General features: G+C 37.4%; 1 protein-coding gene across 1 annotated transcript in view; it reads left to right on the top strand.

Moving 5' to 3' along the window:
* LOC116710639 (plexin-A2-like) overlaps positions 1–13,071 on the top strand; it is an 85,595-nt gene that overhangs the window by 59,697 nt on the left and 12,827 nt on the right. The window contains 9 exon segments of the mRNA XM_032549785.1: positions 3,892–3,985; positions 6,227–6,466; positions 7,299–7,442; positions 8,148–8,382; positions 8,912–9,054; positions 9,730–9,998; positions 12,477–12,543; positions 12,881–12,970; positions 12,972–13,028. Coding sequence (XP_032405676.1) covers positions 3,892–3,985; positions 6,227–6,466; positions 7,299–7,442; positions 8,148–8,382; positions 8,912–9,054; positions 9,730–9,998; positions 12,477–12,543; positions 12,881–12,970; positions 12,972–13,028 — 1,339 coding nt within the window.

Raw genomic sequence — 13,071 nt, 5'->3', positions numbered from 1 at the left:
TCAAAGCCTCAGAAATGGCTGTGTACAACATTTCACAGACTTACAGATGTTTATAACTTGGACTCTTATCAGTTCTAGAACTTCGTAGTAATGTTCTGCTTTCAAAAATATTTTAGCCTGATTCATGTTGTCAAAAATGTCTGGCAGTCTGGCTAGTCAAATTTAACCCAGCGTTGCAAAATATGTAGTTAATCAAAACTGGTGACTTGTAAATAATTTTATTAGCGGAATTGTAAATAGCTTAAATATTTAGAATAATATATTCTAGCTTTCTTTCTGCAGGCGACATGAACAGTACAATGGGTGCTGACGCAGCGTGACGTCGACTGATAACCACTCTATATCAATCAGTCAACTTTTATTGATGCATTTTCCTTGTCCCTTTCTACCAGCATCAAGGGGTTTCACACAACAGAAATTAATGAACTGTAATACAATCTTATGGACTGTATACAAAAATATACACGTTATAAAAGTGAAATATTTATTTAAAATAATTATACTAATCAGGGGTAAACAATAATAAATTCATTTTAAAAAAGCAAAAAATAATTTTATGGTGAAAGGTAAGCATAAGTGTTTTTAAATAAAGTATTTGTATTGATTTTAAGTTGAAGAGTGCTTAAAAGTGTTACAGTAGAATATTATAGCAAAACGTTAGTATGAAATTATCCATTAGTAATTCATAACCATAGAAAAGATTTATGCATAATAGAAAAGAAAAAGAAAATGTCTCCATTGAATTAAAACCGTTTAGCTGATTCCCAGCCTGATAGCTGAAGGCTCTGCAGCCTGTTCTTGTCCTGAGAACTGCATTCAGAGAATGAAGGGCATTCTTCTTACAGATCTTCCATTCCATAATAGGAATGGAAAATCTGTAAGATACTGTGGGGCTCTAGAATTGATCTTTATGTTAGTGAGAAGAATTTTAAAGTGAGTTCTGAATTTCGCTGAAAGCTCATGAAGAGCTTCCAGTATTGAAAAGCTATATTCTCCCATGCTAGTTCCTGTAAGTGCTTACACTACTGCATTTTGAATGATCTGAGATTTTCTTTGGGAATAATGTAGGGTTCCAGTGCTCAGACTTAGCAGTATCAGAGCAGAGACAAAATGCTTCTGATTGTTGTTAGAGTAGACCTCAAGATTTCTTCAGTATAGGGTTCTAAAGAGAAAAACATCAAATGAGCTGAAATGTTCTAATTATGCCTTTTTGTTGATACTGATCTGAATCATTTTGAACTGATTATCCATTGAAACAGAGGAATGATCTGATGTTTAGAATCTTTGATCACTCATCATTCCAAACTACATTATTTACACACAAAATATTGTTGTTGTGTATTCTACCTCCAGGTTTTCTGCCAGAGATCAAATTTCTACAGCAAGATGTCTTAAGTTTCCTAAAGCAGAAAAAGCAACCCAAAACCATCACATTTTCTCCATCATGTTTCATTGTCAAGATGATGTTTCTTTTTCTGTAATGCTGTTAGATATACGCCATATGTAACTCGTTGCACATCACTTTTTTCTTGTTAATCTAGAGAATATAAAATTCTTACTGACTCCCTCTGGTTCAATGGCATCTCAAAGCCTCAGAAATGGCTGTGTACAACATTTCACAGACTTACAGATGTTTATAACTTGGACTCTTATCAGTTCTAGAACTTCATAGTAATGTTCTGCTTTCAAAAATATTTTAGCCTGATTCATGTTGTCAAAAATGTCTGGCAGTCTGGCTAGTCAAATTTAACCCAGCGTTGCAAAATATGTAGTTAATCAAAATTAAGTTGTAATTTAACAAGAGAAGCAGTTATGCTTAGGCATGAGCCCAGGTTGGTTTCAATTGCTCTTTTTCCATAATTGTTCCATAATGACAAAAATTGGAAATAAATCTTCATTACTGGGTAATGCTGCTGCTTTGATATTTTATTGCAGTGTTTTTTATTAATCTATTTTGTAATTTTGGGAAGATGCAGTTTTTCTTCAAGTGACCATAAACAAATAGAGTAATATAGTTTATCATAGACATCAATTATTTTGGGAACAGGTAAAATTTTGCCACTTGGTGTCTTTTTTTATGTGTCCAACAGGCATCAAGAATTCAAAAAGTCAAAACAATCATCTATAGTCCAAGCAGAACAGATAAGTTTGAAAGAATGATAAAGCCTTTAAACCTTTAAATGCTGTCAACGTAGTAGATGATCAGCAACTTTTGACATCGGTAATGGATGGACAGACAAAAGCAGAAAACAGCAAAAGCAAACGTAAAAATCTTTCAGACAAACATTTCTAACACAAATGAAGATTTTATTGCCTTCATAGGACCAACAGTAAAATTGCACTTAATTTGGGTTTGGGCGAAATTACGCAGCACTACGTCCCTGCAGATTAGGCTTCAGAGAGTCACCCTGGCCCATAGCCTGGTGACAGGAGGAGCTTTGTGGAGCTGCAATCAAGAGCTCTCATCATAATGTGCATTCCCACTATGAGGCCCTACAAGCTTAGGTGGCCTTTGAAGTGTGAGAAGAGAAGGGCTTGGACTCTGTTAGTTTCACCATGCTGGACGGTTTAACAGCATTTTTGTCCAATTTCTCTCCCTGTATTTATCCATCCTTTCAGCTTGTGTACGCTCTAGCTCCAAACGTTTTCTAAGTTTGCACTGCAGCACATGTTGTGCAAAGATTAGAGCGTGTTTTTTTAATTTAATCCAATCCAACTCAGATATGTAAACAAGTAGCACCTGTATTCATGCTATGCCAGTCTCACACTCAATGCTGAATATAAAATAGCAGCCAGCTGGTTCTCCGTTTGATCTTCTTTTTCTGCCCAATAACAAAGGGCGAGCTACCAGCTATACCTCCTCAAACATGCATTAATGCAAATTATCTGGGAAATGTTGATGAAAAAGATTGGTCTCTCTGTGGTTGCCGCTCTAATCAAATCACTGAAAAAAAAGCAGCTTGTGTTCATGTGCAGGCTACCTGGAGTTTGGTGTATGCATACATGTTTAACCAATAATTCCTTTGACATTCAGTGGTGTGTAAAAACCCCCCCAATCTTGTTATTTTTTATGTTTTCCTTCCAAGTAACCGGGTTTCGTGTGTTTTAAACATGTCCTAAGGTAAAGTAGTTTTTTTTCTGGCTTTTTGAAGGTCTTGAAACTAAATTATTTAATAAACATGTTTTTTTTTTCAGTCTAATACTTTACTATTTGCAGCGTAATTGGTGTTTCTGCTTGTATCCAGGGGAGAAAATACAAATTAAGAATAAACCATTTTTCTGCTCAAGATAGTTTAAATATTTTTTGTTGAAAATGTTTGAAAATGTAGATGAATCCTAAGAAGATAGTTTCTTTATAAAAAGAACTACCTGTTCAGTTTATTCATCCTCTATGTGCCAGGTTATCACTTAATAGCTTAAAAAATACTGTTTTATTCCTGTAAAACTCTGTTAACTTTGGTAAGTTTTGCAGATGCATCTAGAGAAATTGGAACATTTTGTGCCGTCGTCCCTAACAGCTGTTTTCAAAGTGACAACTGGTGCAATTTAAAATGGGTTTTTGTGGGTTCTAGTAAGCATTGGGTCATCTTTTACATTTCGTCCCTGTTCTTTGAAGGATTCGTAGGTCTACGTTGAGTGGTATGACCAAATACAAAAGTACTCTCAAAATGGTAAGGTACAAGGACAAGACTGAAATGAAATGAAAAATTCAACAATGTTCAAAGAAAAAAAAATTTACAAGACCTTCAGAAAGCCTGGACAGCTACAGCAAAAGAGCACTCTGACAAAATTACAAGAATTTCATTTTCCTTTGAAGCAACACATGAAGAAATGGGCAGCAGCTCATATCTTGTGCACAGTGCTTTAACTGCATGTCTTTCATCCAAACAGCGGGCACACCACCTTGACGGTGACTGGAACAAACCTGGATGTGGTTCAAGAACCTCGGGTCCGAGTCAAATATGCTGGTCATGAATCTGTCAATGTGAGTAAGACAACTTCTAGCACACCAGCATCTATACAAATTGATGTTGCATCTACACAAATGCACAGTAGATTTGCACAGTGCCATGCAAAAACACTCATGCTCCTTTTACATTTTCATACTTTTGTGTGTTACAATCAAAAGCGTCAACATGTTTTATTAGGATTATATGTAATAGATCAACCCACGTAGTGCATGTGTATGATGTACAAAGTCTGAAAAGTGTGGAATACACTTAGCATCCATCCCTACTGATTGAATACTTTATAGAATCAGCTTTTAACTCTCCCAGCAGCATGGCTCTACTAGCTTTGCAGATCTTGACTGAACATTTTGTATGTTTTTCTTTGCGACAAAATTCAAGCTCAGGCAGACTGGATAGAGAGCATCTGTGAACAGCAAGTCCAGCTACAGACACTGCAATAGTTTGGCAGGAACTTTGACTGGGCCATAAATCATTCAGTTGTGATCTTTGAAGTGTTTTTTTGTTGTTGTTTTTTTAATCTAGCTCAGATTATTTTTTTATCAACTTTATTTTCAGATTATTTTCTGATCTACCTGGGCTGTTGATCTATCTTGCGCCTCAAATGTTACCATGGGCGTTTTGGCTGCTTTTATTAAATTGCACACATAAGGATTCTGTTTTCTAATTACCTCTAAAGTCAGTTCAGCAGCGGTGGAATTTGTCATGGGTTTCAGAGTAAAGATATTTTTCAGATTTCTGTTATTAAAAGGTTATCTTGACAGTTTTGTGCTGCTCTTTGCATAATTAAATTCAAGGTATATAAATATATTTGAAACTCCATGTTGTTAATTTAATTTTAACTGAATTTAACTGATGGTTTGTTGTTTTTGATGGCATGTTGCTCTGCTACATAGCAGAGACCTAGCAAAATATAAGATCAAACATAGCAAAAGACATCTAAGAAAAGAGTCAGAGATTGGAGCTGTTCACATAAATTACAATTCTGAAAACTGACTTGGAAAAATGAAGTTTTGGAAGGTTATATATGGTGTTAAGATTGCTTGTCTGAGCTGCTCAAAGTGATTGATTGTTTTTATACTGTTGCAGTCCTGATGGCAAAATTTCAGGCACCCTCAGCTTGTAGTTTTTGACCACTCAGGGATTTGCCAGAGAGGTCTGAAGGCGAAAAACTCAAAAATCAATACTAGAACAGGTATCTGATGAGACTGCCTGAAAAACAACAAAGGAAGTATTTTCTTTTTTTTACAATTTCAAAACAGGAATGTTGGAGCTGGCGGTGATATGCGAGTAAAAAAGATTTTTTTTGTCTTGCCAGTATGCAGAAAATGTTGTGTGTTAGAGATATGCCCTGAGCTAATTAAGTGGTGTGGTATTGATGCCAGCCCAGAATTTGAGCCAGTCAATTAAAATAGCATGTTCTGTTGTGTCATTGGCAAAAAGGAGATATAAATGGATTAAAGCTGAACCTTTAAGCAAATAACCTGCAGAAAATAGCCACTGGGAGAAAAAAAAAGTTGATTGCCTCTTTTTTGCATACCTCTTGAAAGCATAACTTTGAAAGCTTCAAAATGTGTAGAATAAAAGAAAAACACTTAACTAGCTTTGAACCGTTTGTTCCTATGGAACCTGAAATTTATATAAACCTGGTTAGAAAGTCAGAAAATGTAATGTAACATTATGATCTTCAAAGGCAATAACAGATGAGAAGGTGCTGTTGACCTTTGGCACAGGTGTCTCACTAGGTGCCTAAAATCTTTTTTAGGCATCAGCAAATCCTCCAAGCTCCTCAAAAGAATGATGCGACTTTACACATCAAGCTTATCTGTTGTCTTAAGATTCAAACATTTTTCACCTTGAACAAAATCAGATTCACATCGATTGACACCATCATTTACAAAACTTACAGCTAAAAATTATTTTATCCAATTTATTTCAAAACTTGCTGAATTTTACAAATTGCAACATCAGATGAAATTCTAATGCATTTCTACCAGTCAGCTCCAGCCTTCATACCTGAGCACGTCAACCCTTGAGGCATTATACTAATCATGTTTTTGACCTCGGGATCCTGTCGGTGAGGATATGAAGTTGTTTATCCATGCTCAGCGATGACATTTCGAAATGACCTGGGGCAGATCAGCTAGTAGATGTAAGGTCATTTCAGCGAATGACTAGTTTCTATAACACACATTCTAGATCAGGTTGATATGTTGTGGAGAGTTTAAGATGGAAACCTAGATTTCATCCTTCTGCAGGTTTGCAAAGTTCTGAACACAACAACCATCAGCTGCTTCGCCCCTTCTCTGAAGGCGGATTACACCGCCGACCAGGAGACGATAAAACATGTGGAGGAGTTTGGCTTTGTCTTCAACAACGTCCAAGCTCTTCTCACATACAACAACACGGGATTTGTCTACTACCCAAACCCTTACCTGGAGCCCCTCAGCCTCTCAGGTGTTCTGGAGCAAAAACCTGGCGCTCCCATCATTCTCAAAGTAAGTCGGAGAAGTTCTGGGTTATCAAAGACTTACAGAACTTTGTTTTCAATGCCATTGTAAAACAATTGATCTGACACACTACTTACTTTAAGAAAGGCACACAACATAGAGTATCTTGACGTTCTTAAACTGAGCTCTTGGCTCTTCTTAAAATCACCATTGCTGATATAAAACAGCATATCTTCTGTGATGCAACAATTCCAGTTAAATATGGAAGACCAATCCTATATTTTGCCAGAGATGTCTCTCTGATTTGTGTTTGTTACACTTTTAATAGATTGTTAGCAATTGTTAGATCTGCTTGGGCTGAAGGAACAGTATAGAATATGAGTTTCAGTGTAAACAAGCTAATCTTCCCTGCACATTTTGACTCTGTGTCAGTTTACAAGTTTAAAATGTGAATTTTGGGTGCTAGTGTCCTCTAGATCAATTCTGAAACTTTAATTATGAAGGTGTGTGTTTGTGAGTGACACTTTTTTGTTTTTTAAAAAAGCTTGTTCTTCACTGTGAGCTGAAGTTACTCACACTGGCTAGAGTTTCCAGAAAGAGTAGTGATACTTCATAGTAATTGTACACAAGTAAAAGTAAAAAATGATGGTGTAGGAAGCCTACTCCTGAAAATAAAAATTTCATAAATGTTACTCAAGTAAAGGTAATTAGTCACTATACTGTACATCTCTGTCACTTAGTGAACATTAAACATACTTTTCGATTCCAATAAGGAAATTAACTTTGATCAAAATAGCTTCAGTTGTTAAAAGTAGTTCTTAAAATACAAAATGTTTCAAATAATTGCGATCAAGTGTTGATTGAGTCTTTGTTTTAACAGGGCCGTAACCTGGTGCCATCTGCCTCCGGGGGAGCCAGATTGAATTACACCGTGCTGATCGGAGATACCCCATGTTCTCTTACTGTGTCAGACACTCAGTTACTCTGCGAGCCACCAAACCTCACCGGGCAACATAAAGTCCTGGTGAGTCTTAATGTCATCCTCATCCGTCCATTTTATTTTTATTTTTCTGTTTGTCTGCATGCCTGAATGTGGGCTGCTGTCTGTAGGTCAGTGGTCTTCTTTACGTCACTTTGTTTTTGGGTCAACGGCTGGCTTTCAGTTAGTCGCTGGCTTTCTGTCATTGTCTGTCACTCATGGTCTGGTAGGTTCCCCATTACAGCACATTGTCCTCTGGAATTATTGACAAATGAGCAAATAATGACAAAAGAGCTGAAAAGAGAAGAGCAAGCTGTTCTGCCCTTTAAAAAAAGGACAAATGAAAACATGACAAGACAATTTTTTACTATACAGGTGCACCTTCAAAAAGTTAGAATGTCAGACAACTAATTTATTCAAATAGTGAAACTCATATCTTCATTACACACAGTGTGTCATTTTTTCATCTGTTCATTTTGATTACAGCTAACAAGATGCTAAATGTACTAAATTTAATCAGAAAATAAATGTATAAGATAATTTTTTTAAAGTCTCTAATATAGAGATGTCAGCTTGCTGATAAGGATGTCAAGAACTCAAAACGGTTTGGAATGCTTTTTGAAAAGATTATAATTTGACTGATGAAAAACTAAACTACAGTTTGACTAGTCATTTAAAAATATTTTTTCGATTTTTTCAGCACCACTTTAAGATGATTTTTTTTGTTGTTGTTTTGTATTATTATATCAGGTGCAGGTAGGTGGACTGCATATCTCTCCTGGAGAAGTTCACATCCGGTCGGACAGCCTGCTCACCATGCCAGCTATTCTCAGCATTGCGGCTGGCGGAGGATTGCTCCTCATCATCGTCGTCATCGTCCTGCTCGCCTACAGACGAAAGTCTCATGAGAATGATCTAACTCTGAAGCGCCTGCAGATGCAGATGGACAATCTGGAATCCAGAGTAGCTCTGGAGTGTAAAGAGGGTGAGTGATGTCCGAGATGTAAAACCTTTTTCGCAAAGGTTAATTTGGTCAGTTTCCTAACTAAATTTTTATTTGCAATTCCTCTATTGCACCAGAAATGTTTCAATATTTTGAAGGTAGCATAATTGTAAAGACTTCTGAAAGTACAGTATTGGTAGAAATGCAATATAACTCAACTACATACTGTAGCTCTTAGCTAGTGTAGAACTAAACATCATTGGTTAGCAGGTTTGAAAATTCCAGGTAAATAGCACACTAACACCCCCCAACCTGCAGCTATTGTGTGTCTTTTATACAGAAGGAAGAGAAACCATAAACTAACAAGCAGCTAGCGTTAGGTTTTTTTTCCATAGAAGGCAAAAGTAATAGTGGAGAATGTTCAGTTGTTTGCAAGCCACAATTCAAACTACTGGTGTCCACACATCATGCATGTGTGGACACTAATTCAAAATTCAATCTTTGAATTAGAGCAACTTCTTCTGAAATTATAGCAGAATTTTTTAACACCTCTGTCATCTGTCATGTGCAGCTTTCGCTGAGCTACAGACGGACATCAATGAGTTAACCAGCGATCTGGATAGAGCTGGCATCCCCTTCCTGGACTATCGCACTTATGCAATGAGGGTTCTGTTTCCTGGCATTGATGATCATCCAGTACTGAGGGAGCTGGAGGTGAGGAGACTTTAAAGCACTGCTGCAACTTAAATATGTTGACCTCTTGTCCTTCAATACAAGTCAAAATAATGAAAGTTTTAGATCATTTTGTACAACATCTTAAATATTTTTCTGCCACCCTGCATCTCTGTAGTCATAGTGATATGTTGAAAAATTTTACTTTTTATTGCTGTCAACATCTCAGGGTTTAATTTGAATGCACTTGATATCCATTTTTGAATAAACCCTGATGACAAATCAAATGCCACTTAATATTTTTGCGGGAAAACGTCCACAAGGTCAAAATTAGTAAGTTGCTTAAATTACAATTGCCTTAATCAGTCAATATTACGTTCACAATGACATGCACTCTCTAGGAACTCACTGATTGCATCTCATTTTGTTTAAAGCGAAGCCCCTTAATTAGTGTAAAAATTTGAATTTATACGTCGAAAGAAAAAATATGACCCTTCTTTTCAAGGGAAGAACAGATGAGTCCAAGATTAGCACATAGTGCAAAGACTGCAGACACATGAGTTGTTCTGGTTTTCACTTTGCCCTTGGAGGTGGTCTGTGAGAACTGTCGTGTCAATTTCCTTTTGTTTTTCATACATTCTGACTCATCCTTCTGCAAGTGCTATTTAATAAGTGTACGCATCTTTGTGTGTGTGCAACTGTGCGTGATGCATGCAGGTTCCTGGGAGTGGACAGGCGAATGTGGAGAAAGCCTTGAAGCAATTTGCTCAGCTGGTGAATAACAAGGTTTTCCTGCTGACATTCATCCGCACACTGGAGACGCAGCGCTCCTTCTCCATGCGAGACCGTGGCTACGTCGCTTCACTCATCATGACCTCCCTGCAAGGACGGTTGGAGTATGCCACAGACATCCTCAAACACCTGCTCTCCGACCTTATAGAGCGCAACCTGGAGAGCAAGAACCACCCCAAGCTGCTCCTCCGGAGGTATTATTTTGTCTTAAATCAAGATGCTTTGTTCAAAAATCATTGAGCTATTTCTATTACACTAAAAAGAATCAGGAAGAGTTTGTGTATTCTCCACAATACAATTATTGAAAATCTACCGCTGCACCATTAATATTTTAATTTAAAACGTATAAATTAATAAGAGCTGAAAACCAGAAAATTCAACAATCAAATTATTTTTCTATTAACCAATATCTACTCAATGCTTCATTTGTTATAAAAATGTTAAATTACTCAAAAGAAACTTAACATTGCACAGAGGTTAGAAAAAGCAACATATAAAAGGCTAATAAATACATTTAACACAGCCAAACTGGAAAACTAGATGTCTTTCTTTGTAAGACATCAAGTCAGGGTAGATGAGTCAGATGATAGTTGATTGACTCATCAAGTGTATATTTAGGGGAACTTAAACTGACTAAGGAAAACTGAAGACTAATCTATCTCTACAACTTAAAAATGATTCCCTTATGACATAAAAAGCCTATTCTAAGCTCCTAATAGTACAACATTCTATCACTCCAACTCTAACGAGTGCATTTATATATGTTTGTATCTCAAAGTACGTAATCCTGTCATTGAATTATAATGTATTCCAAGTCCAGCTCAATTAGTAATGAGTATTTAAATGTACCATTAGGTATGAATTATTTTAAAGCTCTCGGGATTTCAGAAACAGTTAAAATAATATTGCCAGCCTTTTATGAAAGCTTTTATCCAGTCCAATCTATAAGAAATATTCACATGTTGTGTAAGATGTTTACATAAATGGCTTGGTAGTACAGCTAGCAAGGTCATATACTTGCTAGAGGCGCTCCAGAGGGTTGTTAGGGCAGCAGAGAGAACCATAGGCTGCCCCCTCCCCACTATGGAACAGATTTACACTTCCAGGCTCCACAAGAAAGTTTTGGACATTTTAAATGACTCTTCACACCCTGGCCATGGTCTCTTCCAGCTGCTGCCATCAGGCAAGAGATACAGAGCAATAAAAACCAGGACAAATCGCCTAAAAAACAGTTTTTACCCGATGGCAATCATGGCACTAAATTCAAAGGCATAAGAACTTCTGCTCTTGACACCACTTTGTTAAAAATGTAAAAAACTCCAAACTTTTGGTCTGTACTGTACATGCATATGCAGAAAAATGAATCCCTTTTTCTTTGTAATTTGCAGTTTATTCTTCATGTAATCTGTTCTCACGTTAGTCAAAGAAATCACATAAGTCTATTTGCAAAAATGCGAAGAAAAATATGAAAGAAAGTTCACCAGGATTGTGTTCTTTCTTGGTAGAATTGCACAAATGCTCCACTGCAGTGACTAGAAAACCTTTCTGACAGAAAGCCAACCTGTCCTGATCAGCGCTGCTTATCTTTTAGCATAGCTAATTCCTCAGTGCATTGTTCTTTCCAGCCCAGTTACCACCCTTCTGATGGTTGAGTAACTAGGCCAGTGAAGGGAAGCCCACCTCTCTTCAGCTTCGTTTTGTGCAGCCGTGTGAAACACTGGTTGCAAGTCTGAGGAACAGGGTGACTGAGCAGACAGGTGAAAGACAGGAGTGTTAAAAGTGATAGAGAGTGGGGGGACTGGCAGAGGAAGAGACCCTAATGGGGAAGAGTGAGTGCAGTGGTAGCAGAGTTGTTGTCAGTCTGACTTATCTTCTGTATGCCCCCTCATGAAACATTCAACTGTAGCTCACGTTTCTTCTCCTGTCACCTCTCCTCCTCTCCTTTCTCTCGCCTCTTTCCCTCTTCCCTCTTCCCTCCACCTCGAGTTATCTGGCGATTGTTTTTTTTTTTCTTTTTTCTTTTTTTTTTTTGCTGTGCTGACACCAGCCTGCTGAATGTTTCATGAGACGTTTGTGGGGAGAAAACTTGTGTTCTGACACTCATTATATATAAGGCTAAGTTCAAATAGGAGCCAGTAGAAGAAGCTGTTTGCCCAAACCTATTAATCTTCTGCACACACTCAAAATGTTGAACAAGGTATCGTCGACAGTTGCGTCACTGCAGGTTAAGGTTGTAATGCAGGTAAGGGCCAAAAGGTTGTGGAGGAAAACAAAAAGTGTGGCTATAATGCAGCAAGCTTTAGGCCTGGTATTGAAGGAAAAATTTCTAGCTTTTTTTCCAGTGTCTGAAAATCAAGACATCTTTCAATCTGAACTCATGTAAAGTGCAGACACTGAAAAACAGTGTGAGATATCTAAAGTAGCCATTTAGTCTGGACAATTATGTCATAACCTACAAGTGCTGTGCACTGGCAGCACTTACCTGACATTACAGTGTAGTGTATGTCCACTGAGGCTAAACGGCCAAGCGCAAATTTCTTAAACTGTTCTGTCTAGGTCTTGTAGTCGCAACACAGGCAGTCTTAAAATAATGAAAAAATAATCAGAGCACTCCAGCTCTCTGCAGGACGCCTCCTGATAATGAATGAGTGTGCCTCTTTCTCGTCTTGCAGAACAGAGTCGGTGGCAGAGAAGATGCTGACAAATTGGTTTGCCTTCTTGCTTCACAAATTTCTCAAGGTAAAACAAAGTCATTCTCTGTTCTTTTTGCTACATGTATCACTGTGATGTACTACAAGCTCCTTAAAATGTTTTGTATAGATTTTTTTCCTAAATAGACTCCTCTAAATTCTTGTTGTGGCTGAGTTTATGAATGCCTGATATTGATGTGCTTTTCCACACTATTGAAGGGTTATGTTACCAGTGAGGTTGAACGTCTCTATAGTTTTCCTGATTCATAATGTTCACATTAGCAGGTCACGTCTCATCTACCCACACATAGAAATCTGTTTTCTTTCTCATTGCCTTCTTTCTCCCATTTTTCAATCCAATTGCTTGGATTCCTTCCAAAACAAAGGAGTGTGCTGGGGAGCCTCTGTTCATGCTGTTCTGTGCCATCAAACAGCAAATGGAAAAGGGACCCATAGACTCCATCACAGGGGAGGCATCGCTATTCCCTAAGTGAAGACAAACTCATCCGGCAGCAGATTGAATACAAAATGCTGGTGAGTCAGAAAAGCATTCATAAAGGAAAAAAAAGTCCTCTAT

Source organism: Xiphophorus hellerii, chromosome 20, assembly GCF_003331165.1.
Source record: "Xiphophorus hellerii strain 12219 chromosome 20, Xiphophorus_hellerii-4.1, whole genome shotgun sequence".
Lineage (NCBI taxonomy): Eukaryota > Metazoa > Chordata > Actinopteri > Cyprinodontiformes > Poeciliidae > Xiphophorus > Xiphophorus hellerii.
The sequence above is the reverse complement of the archived record's forward strand: the minus strand, read 5'-3'. Positions and strand labels throughout refer to the sequence as shown.